General features: G+C 65.7%; 1 protein-coding gene across 7 annotated transcripts in view; it reads left to right on the top strand.

The window, feature by feature from the left end:
• The window catches only part of TNK2 (tyrosine kinase non receptor 2), a 66,905-nt gene that overhangs the window by 20,139 nt on the left and 20,473 nt on the right, over window positions 1-26,293 (top strand). For 2 of the 7 annotated variants that reach the window (XM_054039706.1, XM_054039701.1), the window contains exons 1-7: window positions 5,351-5,488; window positions 19,102-19,279; window positions 19,598-19,668; window positions 22,214-22,423; window positions 23,107-23,262; window positions 24,862-25,139; window positions 25,598-25,724. In XM_054039706.1, the coding sequence (XP_053895681.1) occupies window positions 5,363-5,488; window positions 19,102-19,279; window positions 19,598-19,668; window positions 22,214-22,423; window positions 23,107-23,262; window positions 24,862-25,139; window positions 25,598-25,724 (1,146 nt within the window). In that variant the 5' untranslated portion in view covers window positions 5,351-5,362. Of the gene's footprint in view, window positions 1-5,350; window positions 5,489-15,336; window positions 15,561-19,101; window positions 19,280-19,597; window positions 19,669-22,213; window positions 22,424-23,106; window positions 23,263-24,861; window positions 25,140-25,597; window positions 25,725-26,293 lie in introns of those variants that run through there. The other 5 variants (XM_054039704.1, XM_054039702.1, XM_054039703.1 and 2 more) reach the window with 4 other exon arrangements.

Below are 26,293 nucleotides of genomic sequence, written 5' to 3'. Positions count from 1 at the left end.
GCTGAGCTGCCCCAGGTGCCCACAGCTCTGCTGGGGCTCAGCGGCAGTGGGTGGGGGGACAGCTCCCCTGGTGCTGTGGGGAAGATAACGCCTCAGGGCCTGTGTGCCATATGGGCCGTGGGGGGGGACTGTCTGCATGTGCCTTTGCTGCACCACGGGGAGTCCCCCAAGCTGCCGAGATGAGCGCGGCCCATGGGGAGGGGGCTGTGGGGACCCAGCTTCTGTAAGCCAGCGGCTCTTCACCCAGGTGCCCATTCCCCTCCCAGCAGTGGGGCGCCGGATTCCATGACGGGATGTCAGTGTGTTGTGGGCAGTGGGGCCTGGGGAGGATGGATCTGTGGGACACCTCCTAGGGGCGGGTATGAGCGGCTGCTGGAGCCAGGGCAGTGCCGCCTACCCCTGCTGTATCCTGGGAGCAGGTCAGCAGCGCCCTCCTGGGCCGGCACAGCTCCCCTGTCGGGGGTCCCCTCAGACGGGGGGCAGGAAGCTCGCGGGCAGCAGGGGATGTTAGGGCGGGCGTGGGATTGGCCCTGTGTCACTGCGGGCGAGTGGGGCTTGTTCTGCATGGTCCCCTCTCGCCTCCGTGTGCTGGGGCCGGATGGTGGAGTCATCGCAGGCCAGTGTCCCTTTGGCTCCCGGCTCCATGACTCACCAGTGCCCGTGGGTGTCGCTTGCCGGAGAGGTGACCCGACCAGCGGGGCTCGTGGCAGAGCCGGCTCCCCGGGGAGTGTCCCTGAAACTCTGCCCGGCCCTGCCCCGGGAATGAATGGCCTGTTCTAGCTGCTGAGCTCACTGCCATGTGACCAGCCACCCGAGAGTGGCAGACTGTAAACAAACGGCAGCCGGCTGGGCCACTGAGCCCTGGGACTCCAGCCCCGGCTGGCAAGATGCAGGAGGTGAGTGGTGATGCGCCAGCCCCCCCCCCCCCCCCCCAGTGCAGGCTGCACCAGGTCCTCTGCCTGTGAGCTCCCTGCCACCCGTCCGAGGGGACCCCTGCTCGCAGGCCCTGGCAAGTTGCTGGGGATTTTAAATGGCCCCCTGTGCCGGGGATGTGACCGGAGCCTGAAACTGACCAGGCTGGGTTGCTGGCATTGCCTCGCATGCCAGGGGAGCAGGACCCCCCCACCCCCGAGGTGAGTGACACCGGGAGGGTTTGCAGTGACCATGGTGGGAGTGTAACAGATGGATCTTATCCTGGTGCTGCGTGAGGCGCAGTGGGGTTTGAAGCGTGGCAGGCAGGGGGTGGGCTGCGCACAAGGTAATGGTGTGGGACAGGACATGTGAGGCGGGTGGTGTCTGGCTGCCTGTGGGCTAGTTAGTGAATCTCTGTTCCCAGTGGTGGCAGGCGGGTGGGTGTCTGGGGAGGAGCTGGCCCTCGGCCGATGCTCTCCTTGGTTTGCCGTGGGGGTAGGAGCTAGCTGTCTGATGGGACATCTGGGCCCCACATTGCAGGGACCCCTCACAGGCACCGTCAGTAGATGGGCTCAGCTGAATGGGCCGCAAGGGCCGAGCTACCCTCTGCCCCCAGGAGGGGCTGGGTGCGGGGGCCGTTTGCTGGGCCGGGCTGGGGCACGTTCACGTGGTGTTTGATAGTAGCCCCCGCAGACCCCGCTTGCTGCCGGGCAGGCAAGGTGTCCATCCCCATACTCTGCCTGTCAGGTCAGAGCTGGCATAGCACACGTGCAAGTCACGGCTGCCTAGCATGCCAGTGCTGTGACACACGTGTGCAGACAGGATGCGTCTCACCAGCTTGTTACAGCCCCCGGGGCTTTTCCCTGGCTCAGCGGTGAGCTCAGCCCTGTGGGATGAGGGGAGGAGACCGGGAAGCTGGGGTGCTCTCCACGCTGCCTGTCTGCTAGCACCCCCCTACCAGGGACACCCTTGGGTGACGTGCAGAGGAAAGGCCCCTGAGCCTGGCTCTTCCCAGCTCCCCATTGGCCATTCCCTCCCCCCCCCCGTGGGTGGGGGCAGGCTGTCCCTCGTGGTGAAAAGAACAGGAGTACTTGTGGCACCTTAGAGACCATCAACCTCATATAGTGCTTCATCCACTCTTATTCGGTGCCCGAGCAATGGGGCTTCTGCCCTGCCTTCCACCCACCTCCTTCCCTCCCTCGCCGCTGTCTCCCCGGCCCCAGGATGCACTGCCTCTGCTCAGCCCCCCAGCTCCAGAGATGTCTGCCAATGTGGACCCCCCCATCTCACCGGCGTGCCGCTAGCCTGGGCTCTAGGGATCTCTCATGCTGCAGTTGCTCCTAGACTCACCCCAGAGCTGTAACGAATCCCCGAGCTCCCTTGGACTGGGCTGGGCAGGTCCCCTCTGAATGCCCCCTGGGGTGAACCGCCCTGTGGGGAGCTGTGGGCTGCCCTGACGTGGACAGCGAGACAGCAAGGCGAGCGTGGGGGTGTATGGGAGCCTGTCCAATCTGGTGTCCGGCCAATGTAGACCCATGGCAAGAGGGAGAGCTCCTGAGCGACCCCCTCTGGCCAAGCTGGGAGCTGCACAGCCAAGACACCTTCCTCCCCAGGAGGGTGAGTCAGGCTGCTGTGGGGGAGGAAATGGGGGACGGGTAAGCTCGCGCCACTTCAGTCATAGGCAAGGGCGCTTTAAAAGGGCCCTGCAGTGACGCAACAGGGATCTAATGCCAGGCTTCAGGGCAGTGACCGCTCCGCAGCCAGGGGTCAGGAGGAATCTCCCTGCCCCAGTGGTATCGCGTGGCACAGGGAGCCGGAGCAGCCAAGAAGCTGGACTGAGAGCATGTCTCTGTTCCAGTAGGGCAAACCCCCACATACCTCCAGGTTGAAGGTAGCTCGCAGGGTCTTTGAAGTGTGGCCCAGGCTTGGGGCAGTTGTGGGGAGGGACCACACCCTACAGGGCACTGTCCCCCCCCCTTCACCCCGCAATGCAGGGAGCATGGAGGCATTGACTGTCCCCGGCCATGCGGGGTATTGAGGGGCCAGGCCAAGGCAGAGCGGGGAGCTCCAGGCTGGGAGGGGCGCTAGCTGAGGGGGTGCTCCGGGGATCGCTCAGGGCTTCGACTGAGGCCTCAGCCCAGGGATCGGGCGGGGCAGGGCTGGGCTCTGGGAGTAGACCCGCAGCTGTTGCCTGGGCTCCCAAGTCACCCCGCCCCCCCCCCCCCCGAGTCTGGTCTTCCGCTGGCCCTGGGAGGTGAAGGCTCTGTATCCCCTGGCCCAGCCCCCCTGAGGCTGTCCCAGGTGGGCTGGCCTGGGGGAGCCTGCGAACAGCCAGGCTTCTCCATGAGGAGGGATGGGATTGGGCCCCCTTGCAGCATCCACCTGGCCAGAGCATCTTCCCCTGCTCTGGCCATGGGGGCCTGGCTGGGTGCTGGGAGAAGGTCTGGCAGGTTTGCGGCTGGCCTGGGCGCTGGAGGGGGGCTCTGCGCCTCCAGGCACTGCTGTCAACGGGCTCAGGCCCATGGTGGGAAGGTTGGGAGGAAGCTCCACTGAGTCAGTTGCTCTTCTGCCCCCCTCGTCCCTCCTGTCCTCCCCGCCAGGCCTCTGCCCTCTGCAGTGGTGGCTGTTGCACCTGGGCTCGCAAGGGGTTAACACGCTGACCTTCACCTCCCAGGGCAGAGCTGGGATCCTGGCTGGATCACAAACAAAGGGGAGGGTGGGGGCCTGATTGTCCCTCTGCTGGAGACCCAGACTGGAATGTGGGGGGTTGGGGAACTGAGCTGGGGGGTGGGAGTGAGGGGGACTGGCAGGGCTGGGGGCAGGGTTGCCAACAGAACAGTCCCCTATTACAGGGGTCCCTTATTCTGTCATCTCTACAAGATGAGGAGTTGCTGAGTGCTGCAGGAAATACCCCTGGCGAATGGGGGTGAGTCCCACTCAATATTGGTGTTAATTTGATGATATGGGGGGGGGCAGGGGTGCTAAGAAAACAGTCCCTTAGTTTTGAAATACAATGTTGGTGGGGAGCGCACGGTGGGACAGCAGGGGCTGTGGGCCGGGACTGAGGGGCACCGGCAGAGCTGGGTGTGGGGTGCCCAGGGCTGGGATAGTAGGGGACTGTGGGTCGGGATTGACGGGCACCGCCAGAGCTGGGTGTGGAGCCCGGGGCTGTGGGTCGGGACTGAGGGGCGCTGGCAGAGCTGTGTGTGGGGAGCCCAGGGCTGGTACCAGGGGGTTGCGGGTCGGGACTGAGGGGCACTGGCAGAGCTGGGTGTGGGGAGCTCAGGGCTAGTATCAGGGGGTTGCGGGCTGGGACTGAGGGGCGCTGGCAGAGCTGGGTGTGGGGAGCTCAGGGCTGGTATCAGGGGGTTGCGGGCTGGGACTGAGGGGCGCTGGCAGAGCTGGGTGTGGGGAGCTCACGGCTGGTACCAGAGGGCTGCGGGCTGGGACTCAGGGGCGCTGGTGGAGCTGGGTGGGGGGAGCCCGGGGCTGGGGGATGTGTGTCGGGACTGAGGGGCACTGGCAGAGCTGGCTGTGGTGAGCCCAGGGCTGGTACCAGGGGGTTGCGGGTCAGGACTGAGGGGCGCTGGTAGAGCTGTGTGTGGGGAGCCCAGGGCTGGGACAGCAGGGGGCTGTGGGCTGGGATTGAGGGGCGCTGGTGGAGCTGGGTGGGGGATGTGTGTCGGGGCTGAGGGCTGCTGGCAGAGCTGGGTGGGGGGAGCCCGGGGCTGGGGGATGTGTGTTGGGGCTGAGGGGAGCTGGCAGAGCTGGGTGCCAGGGAAGGTTGCTCTGGGCTGGGATACATCCACAGCCCGGTACCGCTGCCAAGGCTGCGTTGGGCAGCTGATACTCAAGGTTGGGCCGTTGCTCGCAGGTGAAGGGTTCGTATAACCCAGCCCAGCCCCACTGGGGTTCTGCTGTGGGGCAGGGTTGGCTCAGCCAGTGATGGAGGGAATCACACCCCATGACCCAGGTGGGCTGACCCCCACACGGGCAGAATACCTCTGCCCCCCACCACCTACACACGGGCTGTGCCCCCCCCAAGCAGGGCCAGCCCCCCCATCCCTCGGCTGTGCCTCTCGCCCCTATTCTCCCCCCCCCCCCCACCCAGCAGGGCTGCTCCTGTGCGCCCCCCCCCCCGTCCCTTGGGCTGTGCCCGCCCCCGATACCCCCCCCCGGACTGTGCCCGCCCCCCTCCCCCCCCGCTCATGGGCTGGGCCTCGCGCCCCCCCCCCCGGCTCCTGCCCCAGCCCCCGGCCCGTGTCGGGGGGGGCCGAGCCGCCATCTTCCCCCGCTCGGGGCCGCTGCTGGGGCGGCGCCGGGAGCATGTGCAGAGCGCGGGCCCGGCCCAGCCCGGCCGGGGAGGATGCGCCCGCCCGGCCCCTGCGCCCCGCGGAGCGCAGCCGCCTCTCGCCCCGGCGGGGGGCGCGGCCCGGGGCCCCCGCGCCCCATGGGGGAGGCGCCCCGCGACCAGCGCCCGGGCCCCGGCCGGGAGGAAGACGAGGGGCCCGGCGGGCTCTGCCCGGGGGGCGCTGGGGAGATCGGGCCGGGCAGCCGGGCAGCGCCCTGCCAGCGGGTCAGTACAGCGGGGCCCCTGCGGGCGCGGGCCCCCGGGGAGCGGGGCGGGGGCGCTGGGCGCGACCCTTGTTCTGTAGGGCGCTGGGGTAGCAGCGCCCCTCGGAGAGTCCCTGGCCCCCCAAGGAGTTATCCCCTGCCCCATCCGATGCAGGCTGCTGGGCCTTCGGGGATGGTGGGGGGCAAAGGGGCCCTCCTCGTCCTGTAGGGTGACCAGACAGCAAATGTGAAAAATCAGGACAGGGGGTGGGGGGTAATAGGAGCCTATATAAGAAAAAGACCCCAAAATCGGGACTGTCCCTATAAAATCGGGACATCTGGTCATCCTACCGTCTTAGTGCCTGGCTATGCTGTTAGTCCGGCGCTGTGGCCCTTCCCGAAAGCCGGGGGATTGTTCTCCTCATTTAACAGCTGGGGAAACTGAGGCACAAAGAGGGGCCGTGATGTGCCCCAGCAAGCGAGCACCTGGGGTCCTGGCTCTCTCATCCCACTAGGACATGCGGCCTCCTCCTTGAAACGCGGGTGAGGGGCTTCTGGGTGCAGCCTGGCTGTCCTGGGTGAGAGGACGGGCTGGCAGGGGCAGGGCTGTCTGCCCCAGGGCACCATCTGGATCCAGCCTCCAGCAGCTTGGTCAGTTCAGCGCCAACCCTCCCCACTGCTGGCTTGTGCTCAGACCCAGATGGATCCCAGCACCCGTGAATCTGGGCCTTTCCTAGCCTGGCACAGAGCAAACTGCCCTATGGGTTGGCACAACTGGCAGTGCGATGCATGTCTGGACTGAGGTGCAGCTGGGGGAAGACGGCTCCGAGCGGGGATGGCAGGAGCTGCTGAGCGGGGTTGAGGGGCACTGGCAGGGATGTGTGTGGCGGGGGATCAGGGTGCAGGGGAGTTCAGGGCGGCGGCAGCAGCAGGGGGCTGTGGGTTGGGATTGAGGTGAGCTCCCAGGCAGTGGGTGGAGGGGCCCAGCCCAGGAGCAGCGGGAGAGGGGCAGGTACAGGAGTTGGCAGCGTGTGGGGAGCTAGTCCAGGACCTGGTGTGCTCTGGCCCCTGTTTTCTAAAGCACAGGTGAAGAACTGCCTCGGAAGGAGGCAATCGGCTCCCCTTGTGGGGCTGCAGCCTGCCCTGTCCAGCCCAGGACCAAGCATCCTGGAAGCCTGGCCAGCATCGAGGGAGGGGAGCACGCTCAGAGTGGCTGGATCCCTGGCCCCGGGCCGGGCCGTTCCAGGCAGGGGGTGGGGAGAGCGGGCAGCAGGTGCGTGGGGGAGGGATAGAGGAAGGTGGAGCGAGCTGGGCCAGGCTCTGCCCCAGGGCAGTGGTGGGGGCTGCCTGGCCTGAGCAGTCCCATGTGCTTCTGCTCTCTGACGTGCACTCCTGGGAACCCGAGCCAGGGGTCAGTGCTAGGAGGAGCAGCCTCCCCTGAGGGCTATGGATGCCCTGCTGGGCGAGCGCCCCAGGTGGGCGTGTGGAGCAGGGGTGTTCTCAGAGCTGTGGGGATGGGGGCTGCAGTCACAAGATCCCGTGCCCTTCCTGGGGAGGATGCCAAGGTAGCGCGCAGCCGGGCCGCCAACTCGCTGCATCTGCGGTCTTGGACCAAGTCCAGGCCTCCAGCTGTTTCATGGGAATGGGCAGGGCTGGGTCGTTCCCGCGCAGGGCTGGGCGTGCTGGAGCGGCACTGGGGTGTGTGGCCCAGCGTGTGCTGATGGATCCAGGCTGTATCCACACACCATGCCAACGAGCTCTTAGCAGGACGCGATGGGAGCGTGTTTCCCCTGCCTCTTGCCACAAATGCCTGGATCTAGTCTGGCTGAAGTGCAGAAAATGCAGCAATGGCCCCAAACCCCTGTCCCTGGGCACCGGGGCGTTGGTGGGCTCCCAGCTCCCCTTGAGGTGCAGTCGGACCCGCTGCACAGCTGCGTTTGCTGGGAGGAGCGTGAGCAGGTGCTGGCCACGGGCAGTCGGCCGTGTGGGGTGAGGTGTGTGCCCTCGCGGCTGGTGGATTCCAATGTTCCCCCCACCCCCCGTTCCTCCCAACCCCACGCCCTTTCCATTCTTCTGTTTGCTTCACGCCAGCTGGGAACCTTGTTCCTTTTGTGTGTTGGGCGTGTTTTAAAGCAACTGGCCCTGTTCACCCAGGGAGGGAGTTTTGCCTAGTGGTTGGAGGAGTGGGGCTAGGCTCAGGACTCCTTGGTCCTATCCCCACACTTGCCATCTGACCATGGGCAAGTCATTTAGGCCAGTGTTTTTGGAAGCAGACAGCACCCTGGGGTGCGCTCTGAGGTGCCACACAGGCTGTGCACCTCAGAGAGTCAGGCCCCAGTGGGAGCCCTGGAAATAGTGGCAGCAAAGCAGTGGCCAGCCTGTGACCGTGCTGGCTTCTGGCCTGAGGGACTTGCCTGAGATCAAAGAATGAGTCCAGTTGTCCCACAGTGGTGGATGAGTGAGGGCCAGGGCCAGCCCCTGCCAGAAGCAGGCACCCCTCCATTGCCATTGGGCATCTCCCGTGCTGTTGCAGGCTGGCAGCATTGACTGAGGGCTGTTCACTTGGGCTTCGCCATGTTGGATTTATCTGATTTTGTAGCTCCTTGTATTCTATGCACAGCGTGTAGCCTGCGGTCAGGACATGTGTCGGAAGAGATGTTACCACAGTACATTGCGGTCAATTTTTCTTAACATCCCCTCTTGGCACATTCTCGTGGTCCTGTGGCATAGGGTCACTCTCTGGGCACCTCCTTATGTCAAGAGTTTCTTACGCCTTTGGCCCCCTATGGATCAGCTGACCTCTTACAGGCCTCAGCTGAGTACCCGGGGCATAACTTCTCCTTTCCACAAGCCTGCCCTCAGATCTGCTTAGCACACAGTGACTGTAGGTGACCCGGCCTCGTCAGCCAGAACATCACCCACCGCACAATAAATGAACGAGAAAATGAACTAATTGGCTACTACTCTGTGCCTCAGTTTCCCCACCTGCAGTGATATCCGCCTGGGGGTTGTGAGGCTAATCTTGTTTGTAAAGGGCTTGGGGGGGGGGGGCAAGGACCCAGAGTTCTTAAGGGGGCAGAGAGGCTTGGGAGACAGCTCCTCCCCAGGCAGCAAGGCCTGGGGCAGAGAGTCCTCTGGAATTGGATGGGAAATGCCCCCTCCACATCCCCTGCAGTCTCTGCTCTGCAAAGCCAGCGCCACCACCAGGGCCGGGACCCACAAGCCTTCCTGCTTCTGGAGAGGTGGGGGGAAGGGCAGTGTGAGGGGAGGGTTGTATTGTGTAGAGGGGTGTGGGCGTATTGGGAGGTGGTGTATGTAGGGAGTATGGTGTTTAGAGGGGGTGGCATGTAGTGGGTGTATGTAGGGTGCATTAGAGGGTGTGGTGGGTTTATGATGGCGGGGGGCGCTGTCTAGTCGGCGGGGAACGGGGGGACGTGGCTAGGAGAGTGCTGTCTGAATGGTGGGGAGCAGGGGGGGATGTGGCTGGGAGGGTGCTGTCTGTGAATGGTGCGGAGCGGGGGGGGACGTGGCTGGGAGGGTGCTGTCTGTGAATGGTGGGGAGCAGGGGGGGATGTGGCTGGGAGGGTGCTGTCTGTGAATGGTGGGGATGTGGCGGGAGGGGCACTGTCCCTGAGCAGTAGGGAGTGGGGAGGACGCGTTCTGTGAATGGTGGGGAGCAGGCGGGTGCTGTCTGTGAGTGGCAGGGAGTGGGGAGGATGTGGCGGGGAGGGGGCGCTGTCTGACAGTGGCGGAGAGCAGGGGGGGACGTGGCCGGGAGGGTGCTGTCTGTGAACGGCGGGGAGCAGGGGGGGGATGTGGCGGGGGGCACTGTCTGTGAATGGTGGGGAGCAGGGGGGGATGTGGCGGGGTGGGTACTGTCCCTGGGTGGTAGGGAGTGGGGAGGACATAGCGGGGAGGGGGGCGCTGTCTGTGAGTGGTGGGGAGCGGGGGGGTCTGTCTATGAGCGGCACAGGGACGCGGCAGGGGGGTGCTGGTCTGGCTGGCTGCTGAACGGTTCCTGCATGGCCCGGCCTTGGGAGAAGTCATGGGGCAACGCTGAGTGCGTGGTCAGGGCTGGGCGGGTCTCACGCTTTCACCGCCCAGGGCCATCGGTGCCGCCAGCAGCCAGGTTGCCTGTAGAACCTGTTGGGTTCCCAGCCCAGGCGTGGGGGGAGATGGCATTGCTGGCTGGTGGCTGGGCCCAGAGAGAGGATGGGACCTGGGTGGTTCCCTCTGTTCCCTCGCTCAGCTGCTCGTGGCTGGTGGCAGGCTGTGGGAGCAGCGGGGAGGCCCTGGGGCGAGCAGCGCATGGCCCCATCACTGCCGTGGGGTGGGGAGGGTGCTGCCACCTGGAGCCCCTCAGTTGGCTTCTTGTGGAGTGCTCCTGGCTCCATCGCCCCGGCTGGAATCCGGCGGGGCCAGGGCACTGTGGGGATTTGTCTCTGCACTCTGTGTTTAACCCCTTCCCATTGCGCTGCCGCTCACCCGCCGTCAGACCCATTTCTCAGCAGGGCTGTGCTCGGTTGACAGAGACCCACAGCCATCAGCCCCCCCCTCACCCCCTAGGAGGCAGAGCAGGGGCATTATTGGGGAAACCGAGGCACGGAGCAACTTGACCAAGGTCACCCAGGAAGTCTGGCAGAGCAGGGAATTGAAACCAAGGCTTCCAATTCCCGCCTCCCAGGCGTGTGCTCTGCCCACTAGCCTGCACTGCCTGTGATGGGGGGTAGCAGGTCTGCCCTCTGTGTAGCCTGAGGCTTGGGGCCGTGCCAGCTGCACGGGAGGCTGGCTCAGATGCTGGCCTGCATGTTCGCTGGCGCAGAGCTGCAGTGTATTTGCAGCAGGGATTGGCGGGAGAGAATCTCCTCTGTGGCCGTGGCATGGGGCCAGCTGGGAGCCTGTGTCCCGGCTCCCCTTTGTGCCAGCCTGTGCCCCCCAGCACGCTGGCCCTGGGGTAGGGGCGGAGAATCCCCTGCATCCGGGGCTGGCCTTGCTCTGCCCTTGGCATGGCGGTGCCTGGCAGCCCGGAGCTGGCCCCCCTCCCCGCAGTGCTGCCTGGGCCTGCATGCCAATGAGCCCCTCGCCGCAGCTGCAGGGCGCTGTGTAATAGGGGAAGCAGGAGACGCCTGCTCCTGGCCAGATGCCCTCCCGCCGCGCAGTGCGGCTGAAAATCCCCTCCAGGCTCCTGCTCCTCGCCCCACATTGCAGCATAGCCGCAGAGGCGCTTAGCCCCTGGCTGCATCAGGCCCGTGCAGACGCTGGGGGGCTGCCCCCATCTCTAGGAAGCTGGGCTGGGCTGGTGGCCGACTGCTCCGGTCTGGGAATAGTGCAATGAGTCTGCGGGCCTCAGCCCCTAGCCCTGCTCCTCCTTCGCCCACCGTGCAAATGTGACCTGCTGCTGTGTTTGGAGAGGGGGGGCAGGGCCGTATGATGCTGCTCGGCTCCCCCGTGTGCCCCGAAGGGCCAGGCAGGGCGTCCCCTGGCTCGCCGCGCCCGAATTCCTACAGCGGCTCAGCTAAGTGCAGGGCCCGGACGTGGGCCGTGCCCCCAGGGGGCCGCGCAGATGTTCCATTAACTGTTCCCGGCTCAGCAGAGCGTGGCAGGACGGGGGACAGGGGGGTCAGACTGCGAAGAGCAACGCCAGCCTGTGTGTGTGTGCGAAGGGCTAGCGGCGCATGGAAGACAATGAGCCGTGCGGGCTGCTGAGGGTCGGGTGGGGGCTCAGCTTTGGGAGTCAGGTGTGTGGGAATTAGTGCCAGCCCCAAACCTTCAGCCCGCTCCCGCTGACACCTGCCCGCCTGGCCAGGTGGCAGCTGCCGCCGCCCCAGGGAAGGACAGTGCTGGGGGACAGGCGCAAAGGCGACTGGCTTGGCAGCCCAGCTCGGTTGCGAGGTGCCCGTTGCTCCCCCTCTTGCGCTAGGTTTTGGGGAGCTGCAGACGGGATGGTCAAACCCTGAGCACGGCCCCTGAGCGACTCCCCGTGTGTGCAAAGCACCATGGGTAAGACCCAGCCAGCGACAAGAGGAGGAGTTTGGAGCTGGGGGCTGATCCTGCAAGGGGCTAGGTGCTCTCGGCTGCCAACAACGATACAGCAGGGAGCTTGCTCAGTCAGTGCTGGCCCCAGTACCCCAGCGTGGCACTAGGGGGCGCTGGCCCCATAGTTAGTGCTGGCCCCAGTACCCCAGTGTGGCACTAGGGGGCGCTGGCCCCATAGTTAGTGCTGGCCCCAGTGCAGTGCCGGGGGGCGCTGTGCTGCGGGGAGTGGGGTGGGGGGCTCAGCAGGGGGCGCTCTCCCCTCAGTCAGAGCTGGCCCCAGTGCGGAGCCAGGGGGCGCTGTGCTGTGGGGAGTGGGGGGCTCAGCAGGGGGCTCTCTTCCCTCAGTCGGTGCTGGCCCCAGTGCGGTGCCAGGGGGTGGTGGGGAGTGGGGGGCTCAGCAGGGGGCGCTCTCCCCTCAGTTGGTGCTGGCCCCAGTGCGGTACCAGGGGGCGCTGTGCTGCGGGGAGTGGGGGGCTCAGCAGGGGGCGCTCTTCCCTCAGTCAGAGCTGGCCCCAGTGCGGTGCCAGGGGGCGCTGTGCTGCGGGGAGTGGGGAGCTCAGCAGGGGGCGCTCTTCCCTCAGTCGGTGCTGGCCCCAGTGCGGTGCCAGGGGGCGCTGTGCTGCGGCCGAGGTTATCTTGGACCCACATCTGGCAACGGGTGCTGAAGATGTGGGCCGAGGGGTATGAAACCTACCAGGGGTTTGATCTGGGGAAATCCGGCTGGGCCAAGCTCTCTTCCTCCCACCCCCCTCCCTCTTCAGCAGGAGAGGTCGGAAAGCAGCCCCCCTACTCCGGAGCAGGGGCCGCAGCTGGGCACACAGGCCCTGGGGGGGCTGTGGGGTGAGGGCAGAGCAGGGTCTGGACATGGCGCGGGCTCTTCTCTCTCACGGCACCAGCGATCTCCATGGAGCCATTGGCTGCGCCCTCAGCCAGCTGTTCTCCCGCGGGACTGGCTGGAACCTCGGGCAAGACAAGGACGCAGTGTTAGGGAGCCAGGCCAGTGCTGCTCCCCCGGCTTGGACCGGGGACAAGCCCCCACACTGAGCCATCTGGCAGGTGCGCGGGGTGGGGGGAGCACAGGAAACGCAGCTGGGGAGGGGGGGACGTTCCCTGGCGTGACCTGGCCAAGTTCCCAGGCTGAATCTCAAAGAAGCAGGGACCAGCCCTGTCCCAGCTGGCGGGGGCTGCGGATGGGCTGCGAGATCCCCTTGGCTGGTGATGCTCAGTGCTCAGACCTGGGCTTAGCTGAGCTTACGCGGCCACGGGGGCCAGTCGCTCAGCCAGGTGCTGTGCGGGCCCGAGGGCGGCAGGGCCGGCTGCTGCCCAGTTCTCGGCACCCGTACGGGGGCAGATCCTGCCCCTGGGTGCATGGCGCACTGGGGTCTCTCCAGCAGGGGCTGGCCAGCGCTCTTCTCACCCACGCTGTCCCTGTACCCAGAGCAGCTGGGGCCAGCCCTGCCAACACCCGGCCGTGAAGCTAGCCTTCACTCCCGCCCCCCACCACCTTAGGACTGAAGGGATGTTCTCCTCTCCTCCCCACCTTCCCACTCTGCCGTCTCCTGGGAGCTCCCAGGCTCTGAGCAGGCCCAGGGCAGCCACATGCCTGTGGCCCAGCTCTGTAGGGCCAGCTGCAGAGTTCCTGCCCGCCTTGCCGTGGCCTGCCTCCTTCCCTCCCTGGGGACATCCACCTGGCATTGTACAGCCGGCTCCTGAGACTCGCAGTTCCCAGCCTGGGCGTCCTCCCGGCATTGTAACCTGAGGTTCCCAGCCGTGCTATCCTGTCCATCCTGGCTCGGCTCCGCGGCTCCAGCTGCATCCACACTGCAAAATGGCAGGGCTTGGACTCCAGATCTGGCAGGCCTCGGGCTCTGACCCACCCCCTGGCAGGGTCCTCGGACCCAGTACTGACGGGTTTGTGTGTGGCTGGAAGGGGGCTCGGGCTCAGCCTGGGCTGGGGGTCTGGGCGGGGAAGAGAAGTTGCTACCAAGCCAATTGAGGGGCTGGGAATGGGCCGCAGGAGCTGAGGGACTCCCCAAGAACGGAAGCCCTGGAGCTGGAGGTGCGTGGAGCTCCCCTGATTTCACTGGAGGTTGGTGGAGCAATGGTGTCTCTGGCCCTGGTCCTAGCCAGACGTCCCTGGGGCAGAAGAAGGTGGAGAAGGGCCATGGCACAGGTTGGGGGTTAATGAACACGTGGGCCTTGCCTGGGAGAGAAGGGGGGATTCTTGTGACTCAGCCGCCCACGGGCCCCTTCCTACAGCAGGTCCTCCTCTGTGTACTCCCTGGTGGGCAGTGGTTAGTTCAGGGGTTGGTCTGGGGGCTCCCTTCTCAACCTCCGTCTCTCAGCAGGCTCGGGCAGCCGAACCGTGCGCTGCAGAGCCCTGGGCGCAAGCAGAGATTCGTGGGTAAGCAAGCAGAGACTGTTTGGTAGGGTAGCGCCATCCGGCGCTGTGTGCACCCAGAGAGCAGACATGGGCTCACGTTGAAAGCCCAGGGGCTCCTGGAGCCCTCAGGGGCCTAGTGCATGAGGCTACAGTGGGCAGATCTCAGTGATGCCTGGGGGAGAGAGTCCCACATTTACGTGGGGTGTTTACTGACTAATAGTGCTTCGCGTGGGCCTCACCAGGGTATGTGGGCCCAGGAATGCCTTTTCTTGGAGGCACACTAATAACGTGGCCTGCCAGTTGGGTTAGTAGCTTTCTCCCGATGGGGAAACTGAGGCATGCAGCCTTTTCCAAGGCCAAGCAGCATTTCTATGGCAGAGCCAGAAATAGAATCTTGGCTCCCAGTCCGCTTGGCTTCTGCATAGCAGGGCGCTCAGTGCGTGAGCTGAGCTGAGCGGTGGTTCCGAGCCTGGCCAAAGCGAACGAAAATAAACCCTCCGGGGAATATGAACGCTGCGGCTCGGATATCCAGGTCGCCGCGAGCGGGCCGAGATTTTCCTTTCCTCGGTGCAGACTGGGCGCGGGGGAGCAGGCTGGGGGGTGTCGCGGGGAGATGCATGGGGGAGGCCTGGAGATAGGGTGCCTTGTTGGAGGGCTAAGTGAGAGTGCAGGAGACTGGAGCTGTGTGAAATCCCGAGCCAGAGGCCCACCGGAAACAGCCTCTCCAGCCCGCAGTTAAATCTGACCTCTTGGCTGCCGATCAAAAAGTGTTCCCTGCAAATACCATCGAGTCTCTGTTCCAGCCAAGCTGGCGGCCGGGGAGAGAGGGTGGGAGCCAGCCACCGTGGACCGGAGCAGAGCAAGGGGGGTGGGCTCAAGACAAACACACACACACACACACACAAGCCCTGCAGTGTCCGGCCCGCGAAAGCAGGAACAGCCTCTCGGCTGCGGACAGGCTGCGGGGACCACAGAGCTCGGCGCCCGCGGGAGGATTCCGGTTTTTTGGACAGAGAAGCCTTTAAAGCGCGTCTCAAAGGCTTGCCGATGTCTCGCGGCCCCTCTGCGCGGATGTCAGACTCAGCCGTGCCGTGACGCTGCGCTCCAGCCGGCTGCCCGGGCTTCCCCCGGTTACTGATCCGCCGTTTGGGTTTTACGGAGGAGCTGTCCCCACGCAGTGGAGCCGAGCATGCGTGCCTGCGGGGCCCTGGCAGACTGCCACCCACCTGGCATGGTGCAGGGGCAGCGGGCTGGCCAGGGTGCCACAGAGAGCCCATGAGGGGCTGATCTGGGATGACACCCACGCAGGCTCCTAGGAGATTCGCCTCTCGCCGGGTGGGATCCTTTTATTCTGTCTAGAGGCTGTGGCTGTGCTCCACAGGCTGGGCAGGGCATGCGGGGACAGCAGCCCCTCACCCAGCCCGGAGCTCCAGCGTGCCACCAGGATCGGCGCTCGGGGAACCAGTGACAGCCGTGTAATGCCCGTGGCCCCGGTGGGAATCCTGGAAGGGCCCTTCTCCTCTGACCTGGTCCCCCTCGCGCCAGTGACTGGGGCATAGCCCCAAGCCAACAGCCCCCTGTTCCCACCGGTGCCCAGCGTGGCAGAGGAGAGATGCGTCGCTTCGAGGTGCTGCGCCGCTCCTTCCCGTTCCTGGCCCGTTTCTGGGTCTATCGCGTAAGTCGATTTCGGCTCGGTTCCCAGGGGGTGAGTCCCTTGACGCGTCGGATCTGTGTCCAGCCCCTTCATCCTGGCTGCTCTGTCCTGCCCGCTGCATGGCACGGAGAGTGAGCCGAGCCCTGGGGGGCTGCGGGATGGGGGGGCTGTGGCTGGGATGGCACAGCACTGCCTGGCCCCCCGGTCGGACGCCGCCCAGAGCCCTAGCCCCTCCGCCTCGCAGGGGCAGAGCTCGGACGCCCCCCCACCTGGCTACCGCTGCAGGGAGCCCTGCACTATCCTTGGGGCTCCCTGCTCGTGTGTCCCTTGCACCTCACTGCATGTGTTGGGCTGTGCCCCAGCTTGGCAATGGGGCAACTGCCCCCCCACACACACACACACACCCTACGGGAGCTGGGACACTGGCCATGCCCCGGCTGACGGCTGACTGCACCCACCCTCTGTATTTTTAGACCAGACTATACTGGGGAATTTTAATTGTTGGCTGTAACCCAAGAGCTCCGGAGACAGAGCCCCAGCCCCGGGCTGTGTCTGTGGATGGTGTGTGTGTGTGTCTGTGTTAGAGGGCTCAGATTGGCCTGGAGTGATACCCCCTAGATTGGAGGTGCTGGATGGAGTGGGAGGGGGGCGAGGTGCTGGGTCCCACTGGAGGGGAGGGAGGGAACACCCTGTCTTCTGCTTCTCGATCATTGTATGACCCAGCCCCCCATGGTGCCAGGTACTGCACAGACCCAGGTGGGCCCTGCCCTGAAGACCTTACAGTGAGAGGCCGTGGCCGCAGTGCTGCCTGTGCCCAGAGGAGGGGTTCTCCTGGCAGTGTGGGTTGTCCGAGGTTGATGGCAGAGCTCAGCTGGGGAGCCAGGGGACGCAGCCAGGCCGTAGCTGCAGCCAGCTGGGTTGTAGCGTGTCCAAGGGTGGCGTGAAGGGCAGTGCAGGTGGGCGGCACGTGTCTGGAAATGGAACAGGCGGGCGAAGGAGACCGGACAGGGCAGATCGGCAGCGGGAGGCATCAGTCGTTGAAGAGCTCTGCCCAGCACGGTGACTACAGGGCAGCTGAGCTCTGTGGCTGGAGGGGCCCATGGGTGTGGGGCGCAAAGGGATCCTGCCTCTTCCCTGCTCGTGCCACCCAGGGGCAGCCCCGGTGGTTTGGCTCGGGCAGGGCTGGTGCTTTCCCAGTTTGCCGTGTCGTTTCTGGAGCAGATGTCAGGGTGCATGGGGTACGGACAGGAGCATCGAGGAGACAGCCCATACCTCCTGGGGCAGTAGAAGGTTTCCTCTCTAGACTTTAGGGAACAGCCCCCTCTGGGATCTCATGGCCCCTGCAGAGCCAGCCTGGGGTCACCCCCCTCTGGGAGTCGGCCCCCGAGGGGTCTCATCGCTGCTGGGTGCGGATCAGCACAGCCGTGCTGCCCAAGTGGTTGGTGAGTCCCTAGTGGGGACAGGAAGGGCGCCCAGCTGGGCGCTGCCCTGGGCCTGGCCTGTGACGACCTTGGGGGGTGCAGGATGCCAGGGGGATTTTGTCCCCCTCAATAAACACCGCTTGTGAGCCATGTCCCCGCACAGCCCTGTGGTCAGTGCCAGCCTTCCCTGCCACTCAGAACGGGGAGCAGACCCTCCGCTCGTGAGGTGGAGCTGGCTGTGGACAGATGCCACCAGGGACGGACAGACAGGCCCAGGAACATGCTGGCTTTGAGGGGAAGCCAGCACCTGGCTATGGAGCAGGGAGCGCGGGACAGCTGTGCCCACGTGCCCAGGCCCCGCTGGCCGCAGGGCCCGGATCGGGGTGGGAGGGGGACACATGCTCTGTTTTATAACCCAGACCTGTCGTCTCCAGTTTCCATCCCAAACACGGGCATGGGAAGCAGATCCGCCCGTGCCTTGGCTGGAGCGCCGTGCGTCGGCAGTGCCAGGGGGTGCTGAGCCCTGGTGGGCGGCAGCGGGAGTGCCTGGCACCCTGGCCAGCTGCAGTGGTGTAGCGCAGCTGTGCTTTTATCCCTCTCTGTGCTATTGATAACCAGGCCCTTGGCTCGCGGGGTGGGGGGAGGCCGGTGGGCACCATCCGGCCGCTGGGGAGGGCAGCAAAACCTCCTGGCCCCTTCCCCGCTGCTCTGCCCACTCGCTCCCCAGCAGCCGGAGCTGATCCCAGGTCTGCACAAGCTGCAGCATCGCAACCTGCTGCCTGCTGTGTCCTGTTCCCCCCCTCCCCTCTATGGACCCTGGGACTCCCCCTAATTCGGGCGAGCTCCGTGCTCCCATGCCAGCCCAGAGTAGCTCCGCCAGGCTGAGCTCTCCCCATGAGCACACGTCTCAGCCAGGGTTCCCCTCTCCCGGGCATTGCCCGTGAGCATGGGGCCCGGTCCATGGTGGCAGGGGGAGGGGGAATGCAGCAGCTCCCAGCATGCAACAGGCTTGGGTGTGAGCACATGGCAGGGGGGAGGGGCTGCTGCTCCCAGCATGCACTACTGCATTTGATCTGGCGCGTGGTGGGGTGGCCCTGGGGCAGGGCAGGGAGCAGTGACCCGATCCCTGGTGCCTGGCTGACGTATGTCGGGGGGGACGGGGCTCCCATTGGGTCCTGGTGGGGTGGATAGGGCCTGTCTTCTCTGCTTCTCATACCCTTGTGGATGGCGCCCGTCGTGCCCAGGGGTCCTAGCCAGGCTGGGGGCTGATGTGCTGGTCACTGCAGGGCCGTGGACTGGAATCCCCACGGGTGGCAAAGACCCCTGGGCAGTCATGCACTGTGGGGTTTAGTTCTGGAGTGAAATCTCCCCCAGATGCCAGCCACTGCCTGGGCACGTGGGGCTGGCAGGAGGAGAGGGCCTCGGCCAGCCGGGTCAGATGCCAGTGGTGGAGGAGCCGAGCAGCCAGCTGGGGCGGAAGGGTGACTCTCTGCTGGGAAAGGGGATGTCATATGACTCCTTGTTATTCCCTGCTGAGCGATGAGGGGGCTAGCTGGCAGTGCTCCCAGTAGACCCCCGGCAGCTGCTGGCACCTCGTCCGGCCCCCTGCAGGCAGTGGGGTGCCCTGGTACCTCTGAAGGCCTCATGTAGCCGCAGATCCCCTCTCCCTGTCTGTCCCAGTCGCCCCACAGCGAGGTCTCGACTTCGGTGGCACTGGGACGGCCCTGCTGGCTCTGGGGTGGATCCTGTCCCTGGACAAGGCGATGGCCAAAGTCTCGCTGGCTTCTCCAGGGGCAAAATCCGGCCCCCGGGAATTTCTGTCCCCCTGGCTCTGCCCGTCCTGGTTGTGGCAGGGTGTGTAGCATAGCCAGGTGTTCCCATCCCCGGCTGCTCAGCGACGTGACCAGCCTGCAGCCACTGCTTCAGCCAGCACAGGTAACGGAGACTCTCCGGTCACTATTAGCCGTACAGAGCCTGGGACACCCTCTGAGCAGTACATCCCACGCTAGCGATGCCTCCAACGGGGGCCCAGGCAGCCGTTTGGGGGAGCCGGGTTCCCCGGCTGGCGTGTGCTGAGCCAGGTCAGTCAGTGCCCTGAGCCGCTGGCCGCCCCCTAACCCCGCTGTCTCTGGTCTCTGCAGACGCTGCCCTGTAGCATGGAGTCGGACGAGGGCACAGACTGGCTCCTGGAGCTCCTGACCGAGGTGCAGCTGCAGCAGTACTTCCTGCGCATCCGCGACGACCTCAATGTCACCCGCCTCTCGCACTTCGAGTACGTCAAAAATGAAGATCTGGAGAAGATCGGCATGGGGCGGCCTGGTGCGTATGACCTCCGACCTCCTCCCACGCCCCCAGCCCCCAAGCTGCTCCTCCCTCACCTGCAATCAATGCTGCATCTGTCTCTGCTGGTCCCCCCGCTCCCGGATCACATGGCTTTGTTGTTGGGGCTCCAGGTTTGTTGTAGGGTTAACACCTCTCCAGCAGGGCCCGTGATCCTCCAGAAAGTCCTGCTAGGCTCCCTCTTGCGGGGTCGGACTGCTCTGGGCTGGGGTGGAGGCAGATTCCCCTCTGGAGCTGGCCGAGGGGTGCGGCAGGAGGGAGCGGGGCGAGCGCTGTGACCGTCCTTTGTCTCTGCAGGCCAGCGGCGGCTGTGGGAAGCCGTGAAGCGCAGGAAAGCCATGTGCAAGCGCAAGTCGTGGATGAGCAAGGTAACGCCTGGGAAGGGGCACCCCGGGATGTGGAGCGGGGAGCTGGCACAGCAGCCCGGGGCCATGCGGGTATTGGGCCATTCACGGGCGAGAGCCCTGGCACCAGCAGCTCCATTTCACAGATGGGGAGACGCAGAGCGGCCCCGGGACTGGTCTGAGGCTGCAGAGAGTGCCCCAGACACAACAGCACAGCCCTGCTGGGCGCAGGGCAGTGAAGGCTGGAATTTGACCCGGTGGCTTTAGATGCCCAGCAGCAGCACCACCTGCTGCCTCCCACAGCCCTCGCCGCTGTCTGTCCCCCTGCTTTGAGGGGTAAGGAAGCTCCCCACGCCCCCAAGCCAGGCTCTCTGTAGGATCCCCAGAGGGGAACATCCTGGGCTAGGGTTGCCAGTTTTGGTTGGACATTCCTGGGGATTTCATCACATGACATAATAAAGATTAATCTTTAATTCCTGGAGACTCCAGGCCAATCCTGGAGGGTTGGCAACCTTCGCCTGGGCTGGGGCCAGGAGGCGCTCTGCCAATTGCTGGAGAGCAGGGGAAAGACGTGGGTGGCAGAGAGCCTGCAGGGAAATGCAGTCCTGCCGTTATCTGTGGCACCGCCCAGCTGGCCGGAAGCTGGGCCTTTATCTCCATGTGGGCATCCTGTGTGGGAGGAGGGGGCCAGTTCTCGGAAAATGGGGCTCTGGGATGTGCCCCAAGCCCTGCAAGTGCACAGGGAGCTCATTTCCCAGCATTAGTTCGGGAAGAAGTGGGTGGCTGACAGAAATTGACAGCGGCTGCAGGGTCCTTTGATCGCGAGGTCGTGGATTGCAGTGACCGGGCGCGAGGGCAGTATGCTGGCTGGCTGGCTGGGGCCGGCTCTGGCGTGCCCGCTGCTGGCTGGGTGATGGCATTCAGACGGGGGTTGCTTGTGTCACTGAGCATTGGTGAGTGCCCCTCTTCCCGAGGGGCAGGCAGGAAATTCCTTCCCCTGGTGATCGGTCTATGCCCCTGGAAGCCAATTAAGCATTAAGTAGCCCCAGAGCGCCCCTCAGGGTGCAGCGAGTCTGTTGGCTCCCAGGGGGTGCGCTCTGATGCCACCCCTGTAAGATTGGGGGGCCTAAGGGTGCTACGCCCTGACTCAAATGGGTGTCTCAGCCAGCGCTCTGCCCAGCCGCCATTCACACTGCCCGTGGCTTGCACCCAGCTTTCGTTCTCACGCACACGTCCATGGCACACCAAGGGCTGTGGTCCCTGCCATGGAGAGCTGGGTCTCAAGTCAAGACGATGGGCACAGACCAAAGGAGGACGCAGCAGGGTCAGCAGAGTGGGACCGAGGTAGGAAGCGTTCTGGGGCCATCCGGAGTATGGAGCCTGGCATCAGCCCAACAATACGTTCTGGGCTGGTACCCGTTCAGCAGTAGCACAGGCTGTCTGCAGGGAAATGCAGCCACCTCTGGGGCAGAGCATGGCAGCTGTGTATCAGTACCCAGCAGCACTTGGGCAGCCGGGGACAGGAAGTGGTGGAACATCCGCATCGTGCTGAAACTCCCAGGGAAAATCAGCGCAAGGGGGGGCTGTCATAGCCGGGGCACCTGGCCAGGGCTCATCTGAAAGAGGTCATCTCCTCACACCCCACTGGGGAGCTGGGCTTAGTGCTAACTTGGAGGCGGCAGCGCCCCCTGCTAAGTCACTCATGCCGCTCCCTGGGGCCAGGACCCCCTAGTGCCACAATGGGGCATTGGCATCAGCACTGACTTGGGCGGGAGAGCACCCCAACTCAGCACAGGGTCAGCATTGACTCCCGCTGATACACTGTCTTCCTCTTTCCGTCCCAAACTGCTGGGTAGCTTTGCTGTGTGCTGTTCAACAACTGCCGTGCTCCACCCCAGAGGCAGCTGCATTGGTGGGCTCAGAGGGGCAACCGCAGGCTAAGTGCTGTGGATTCATGGGCGAGGGGCACTAGAGAACAGCTGCCAAGGACAGAGCTAGAGAAGTGCTTGGAGCCACCCTGCCCTTTGCCTACCACGAGGGCTTTGGTGCGATGCCGCCCCGGGGGTGTTCGTAGCTTGGCCAGACCCAACGGCGTGCGCTACGGGGCTGGAGCAGGCTGCATTCCTCTGGGCAGGCCTGTCCCGCAGCAGGCTGTGACCCTGCCCCGGCCGTGCCACCTCTGGGCTGGCTCTGCTCACACACCAGCCTGGGCTGCCTTTCCCTCCCTCAGCGTGCTGGCCCTTGATGCCAGTTACAAAGACAGGTGCCGCTGTTACAGATGGGGAAACTGAGGCACGGAGCGGGGATGTGAGTCAGGGCTGGGGGTAGAACCCAGGAGTCCGGATCCTCCCAATCCTCTGCTCTCACCACGAGGCCATGCTGCCATAAAGGTGCCGCCCTAAACCTTCCTCCCACCGTGGGCTCCGCGGTCCCTGATGTCAGGGCCAGAGGCAGGTGTGCGTGGAAGGGTTGCCTGATGCTGGCGGAATCATGGGGCGTTGACTGGTGTTGTCTCTCCACTCCCAAGCCCACGTGCCTGTGACCCACACCCATCTGTCTGTCCATCCAGGTGTTCAGCGGGAAGCGCCCCGAGACGGAGTTCCCACCCCAGCCCCAGCCCACCTTCCCCAAGCTCTCCAGCCCGCCGCCCGCCGAGGAGGGGCAGCAGGCCCTGACCTGCCTGATCAGCGAGAAGGACCTGACGCTCTTCGAGAAGCTGGGGGACGGCTCCTTCGGCGTGGTGCGGCGCGGCGAGTGGGGCACACCCACCGGCAAGACGGTAAGGGGCCCAGAGCACGCCAGAGCGAGCCCAGCACACGGCCCGAGGGACAGGATATGGGGCTAGCCCAGGATTGCCTGGCTGAGGCCCTTTGCTGGGCCGGGGCAGCAAATCCAGGCTGGTCAGTTTCCCCATCGGCGTCAAGTTGGTTTCACTAGCTGCTGCTGCGTCTGGGATCCCAGCGCTGCCGTCCACCCGCACCGGCCCCCAAATCTGCAGCTGGCTCTGCCCCCGCCAGGGCGCCCACTCCCTGAGTGCCAGGCATTGCCCCCGACACCGCTCCTCACTCCTGGCCCACACGGCCCCTGCCCTCCACTCTGGATCGGTCCCTGTTACCGCCCAGGGCCGTGTGGACCTAGAGACTTGACCGGGACCACAAATTCCTTTCATGCAGGGCCTGCCTTTGGGTCCCCAGCCTGAGGCGGTGCTGGGGCCAATACTCTTTGCAGCCAGTGCCACCCTCTTCCCCATCACTCCCATGCCTGGGGTGTGGCGGGGGGCCCGAGCGGCCCCCGCTGAGCCTCACGGTCCAGCGACCTCCCTGGGCTGTGTGAATCCATGAATAATACCAGGACACAGTGTTGATGTCCTGCCCATACCCTGCCGTGCCCACCCAGAGGTGAGCAGATTGGTCCCCTGGGGTGGGAGCTGCCGCAGGGTCCTCACTGGCCCGTGTTTCCCAGCAGCTCAGCGTGGCTGTGAAGTGTCTCAAGACGGATGTGCTGAGCCAGCCGGAGGCGCTGGACGACTTCATCCGGGAGGTGAACGCCATGCACTCGCTGGACCACCGCAACCTCATCCGGCTCTACGGCGTGGTGCTCTCGCCCCCCATGAAGATGGTGAGTGTGGGAGCATGGGGGGGCATTCGGGGGGAACTGCCTCTCTGGTGCTGAGAGCTGGCTCCTCCAGGCGGGACGGACCCCCAGGCCGTGGCTGTGTGGGCGCAGAGCCCCGGGGCACTGTGGGGTAGGGACAGACCCCCAGGCCATGGCTGTGTGGGCACAGAGCCCCAGGGCACTGTGGGGCAGGGACAGACCCCCAGGCCATGGCTGTGTGGGCGCAGAGCCCCAGGGCACTGTGGGGCAGGGACAGACCCCCAGGCCGTGGCTGTGTGGGCGCAGAGCCCCAGGGCACTGTGGGGTAGGGACAGACCCCCAGGCCATGGCTGTGTGGGCGCAGAGCCCCGGGGCACTGTGGGGCAGGGACAGACCCCCAGGCCATGGCTGTGTGGGCGCAGAGCCCCGGGGCACCGTGGGGTAGGGACAGACCCCCAGGCCATGGCTGTGTGGGCACAGAGCCCCAGGGCACTGTGGGGCAGGGACAGACCCCCAGGCCATGGCTGTGTGGGCACAGAGCCCCGGGGCACTGTGGGGTAGGGACAGACCCCCAGGCCGTGGCTGTGTGGGCACAGAGCCCCGGGGCACTGTGGGGTAGGGACAGACCCCCAGGCCGTGGCTGTGTGGGCACAGAGCCCCAGGGCACTGTGGGGCAGGGACAGACCCCCAGGCCATGGCTGTGTGGGTGCAGAGCCCCGGGGCATCGTGGGGTAGGGACAGACCCCCAGGCCATGGCTGTGTGGGCGCAGAGCCCCAGGGCACTGTGGGGCAGGGACAGACCCCCAGGCCATGGCTGTGTGGGCGCAGAGCCCCGGGGCACCGTGGGGTAGGGACAGACCCCCAGGCCGTGGCTGTGTGGGCACAGAGCCCCAGGGCACTGTGGGGCAGGGACAGACCCCCAGGCCATGGCTGTGTGGGCGCAGAGCCCCGGGGCACTGTGGGGTAGGGACAGACCCCCAGGCCGTGGCTGTGTGGGCACAGAGCCCCAGGGCACTGTGGGGCAGGGACAGACCCCCAGGCCGTGGCTGTGTGGGCACAGAGCCCCAGGGCACTGTGGGGCAGGGACAGACCCCCAGGCCATGGCTGTGTGGGCACAGAGCCCCGGGGCACTGTGGGGTAGGGACAGACCCCCAGGCCGTGGCTGTGTGGGCACAGAGCCCCAGGGCACTGTGGGGTAGGGACAGACCCCCAGGCCATGGCTGTGTGGGCACAGAGCCCCAGGGCACTGTGGGGCAGGGACAGACCCCCAGGCCATGGCTGTGTGGGCACAGAGCCCCGGGGCACTGTGGGGTAGGGACAGACCCCCAGGCCGTGGCTGTGTGGGCACAGAGCCCCAGGGCACTGTGGGGCAGGGACAGACCCCCAGGCCATGGCTGTGTGGGCACAGAGCCCCAGGGCACTGTGGGGCAGGGACAGACCCCCAGGCCATGGCTGTGTGGGTGCAGAGCCCCGGGGCATCGTGGGGTAGGGACAGACCCCCAGGCCGTGGCTGTGTGGGCTTAGAGCCCTATGGCACCACAGGAACGGAGCCCATCCCCATGGATTGCCCCCCATCCCACCCTGGCTGGGGCCTGACTCGACCCCTCTGCCCCATTCACCCAGGTGACGGAGCTGGCCCCGCTGGGCTCCCTGCTGGACCGGCTGCGGAAGAACCAGGGCCATTTCCTCCTCTCCACGCTGTGCCAGTACGCCGTGCAGATCGCCACGGGCATGGCCTACCTGGAGTCCAAGCGCTTCATCCACCGTGACCTGGCTGCCCGCAACATCCTGCTGGCCTCCAGCGACCTGGTCAAGATCGGCGACTTCGGACTCATGCGGGCGCTGCCCAAGAACGACGACCACTACGTCATGCAGGAGCACCGCAAGGTGCCCTTCGCCTGGTGAGCCCCGTCCGGCTCCAGCCATGTGCATTTCGCTCGCAGCACCCCCTGCCAGCTCGCCAGCCCGCAGAGGGGGGCCTGGTAGCTGTGGGTGGCTCTGTGTAACGGCTCTGTGGGCCCCCCCACACGCCTCCTTGTCCCTCCAGCTGGGCGCTGGGGAAGGCCGAGAAGCCGAGGCACTGGCCCTTGTGGTGTCTGTGGACCATGGCAGAGTCTGCACCCGGAGGCGGAGGGGAAAGGGCAGCAGGTATCTGCTTTCTCTGGGGTGGAGTCTGCCTGGGGCGTCCCTGCCCTGCCAGCGCCGTTCCAGGGAGAGGGAAGTGGCGACCTGGGAGGCAGCTGGCTTGGCTGGCCCTGGGCCCCTGTGTGGGGGGACCCCGGAGGGCCAGAGCTGAGCGGGGAGCCCTGCTCTGCCAGGCTGGATGGGGGCGCCAGTAACTGCGAGCCCTTCTCTGCAGGTGTGCCCCGGAGAGCCTGAAGACACGCACCTTCTCACACGCCAGCGACACTTGGATGTTCGGGGTCACCCTCTGGGAGATGTTCACCTATGGGCAGGAGCCGTGGGTCGGCCTCAGCGGCAGCCAGGTACCTAGCACGGCCCCACGCCGCGTGCCCTGCATTCTCGGGCCTGGCCCCTCTGGGAAGGAGAGATGCCTTCTACCCCCTGCATACGGGGATTGCTGCCCCGGGCCCAGCCAGTGTCGCTTGGGCCCAGCCGGCCTCACTGAGCTATGGCCCCCCAGGGCCGTTCCTGGCAGAGCAGGAGGGAGGGGCTGACGCAGAGCAAGGGGGCGTTGGGGCCTGGAGATCCCAGGGAGTTTTTTCAGGGGCTTCTGTCCCCTAGTGGCACACGCACTGCACCCCTGAGGGAGCCTGCAGGGGAACACCCGGCTTGTGCCTGTGGATGCCTGACAGGGCAGGTGCTGTGAGCTTCTTCCACACCCAACTCTGCCAGTGCCCCTCAGTCCCGACCCATAGCCCCCCACTATCCCAGCCCTGGGCACCCCACATGCATCTCTGCAGTGCCCCACTCCCGACCTGCAGCTCCCCACTATCCCAGCCCTGGGCACCCCACATGCATCTCTGCAGTGCCCCACTCCCGACTTGCAGCCCCCCACTATCCCAGCCCTGGGCTCCCCACACACAGCTCTGCC

This window comes from Malaclemys terrapin, chromosome 9 (assembly GCF_027887155.1).
Source record: "Malaclemys terrapin pileata isolate rMalTer1 chromosome 9, rMalTer1.hap1, whole genome shotgun sequence".
Classification (NCBI taxonomy): domain Eukaryota; kingdom Metazoa; phylum Chordata; order Testudines; family Emydidae; genus Malaclemys; species Malaclemys terrapin.
The sequence above is the reverse complement of the archived record's forward strand: the minus strand, read 5'-3'. Positions and strand labels throughout refer to the sequence as shown.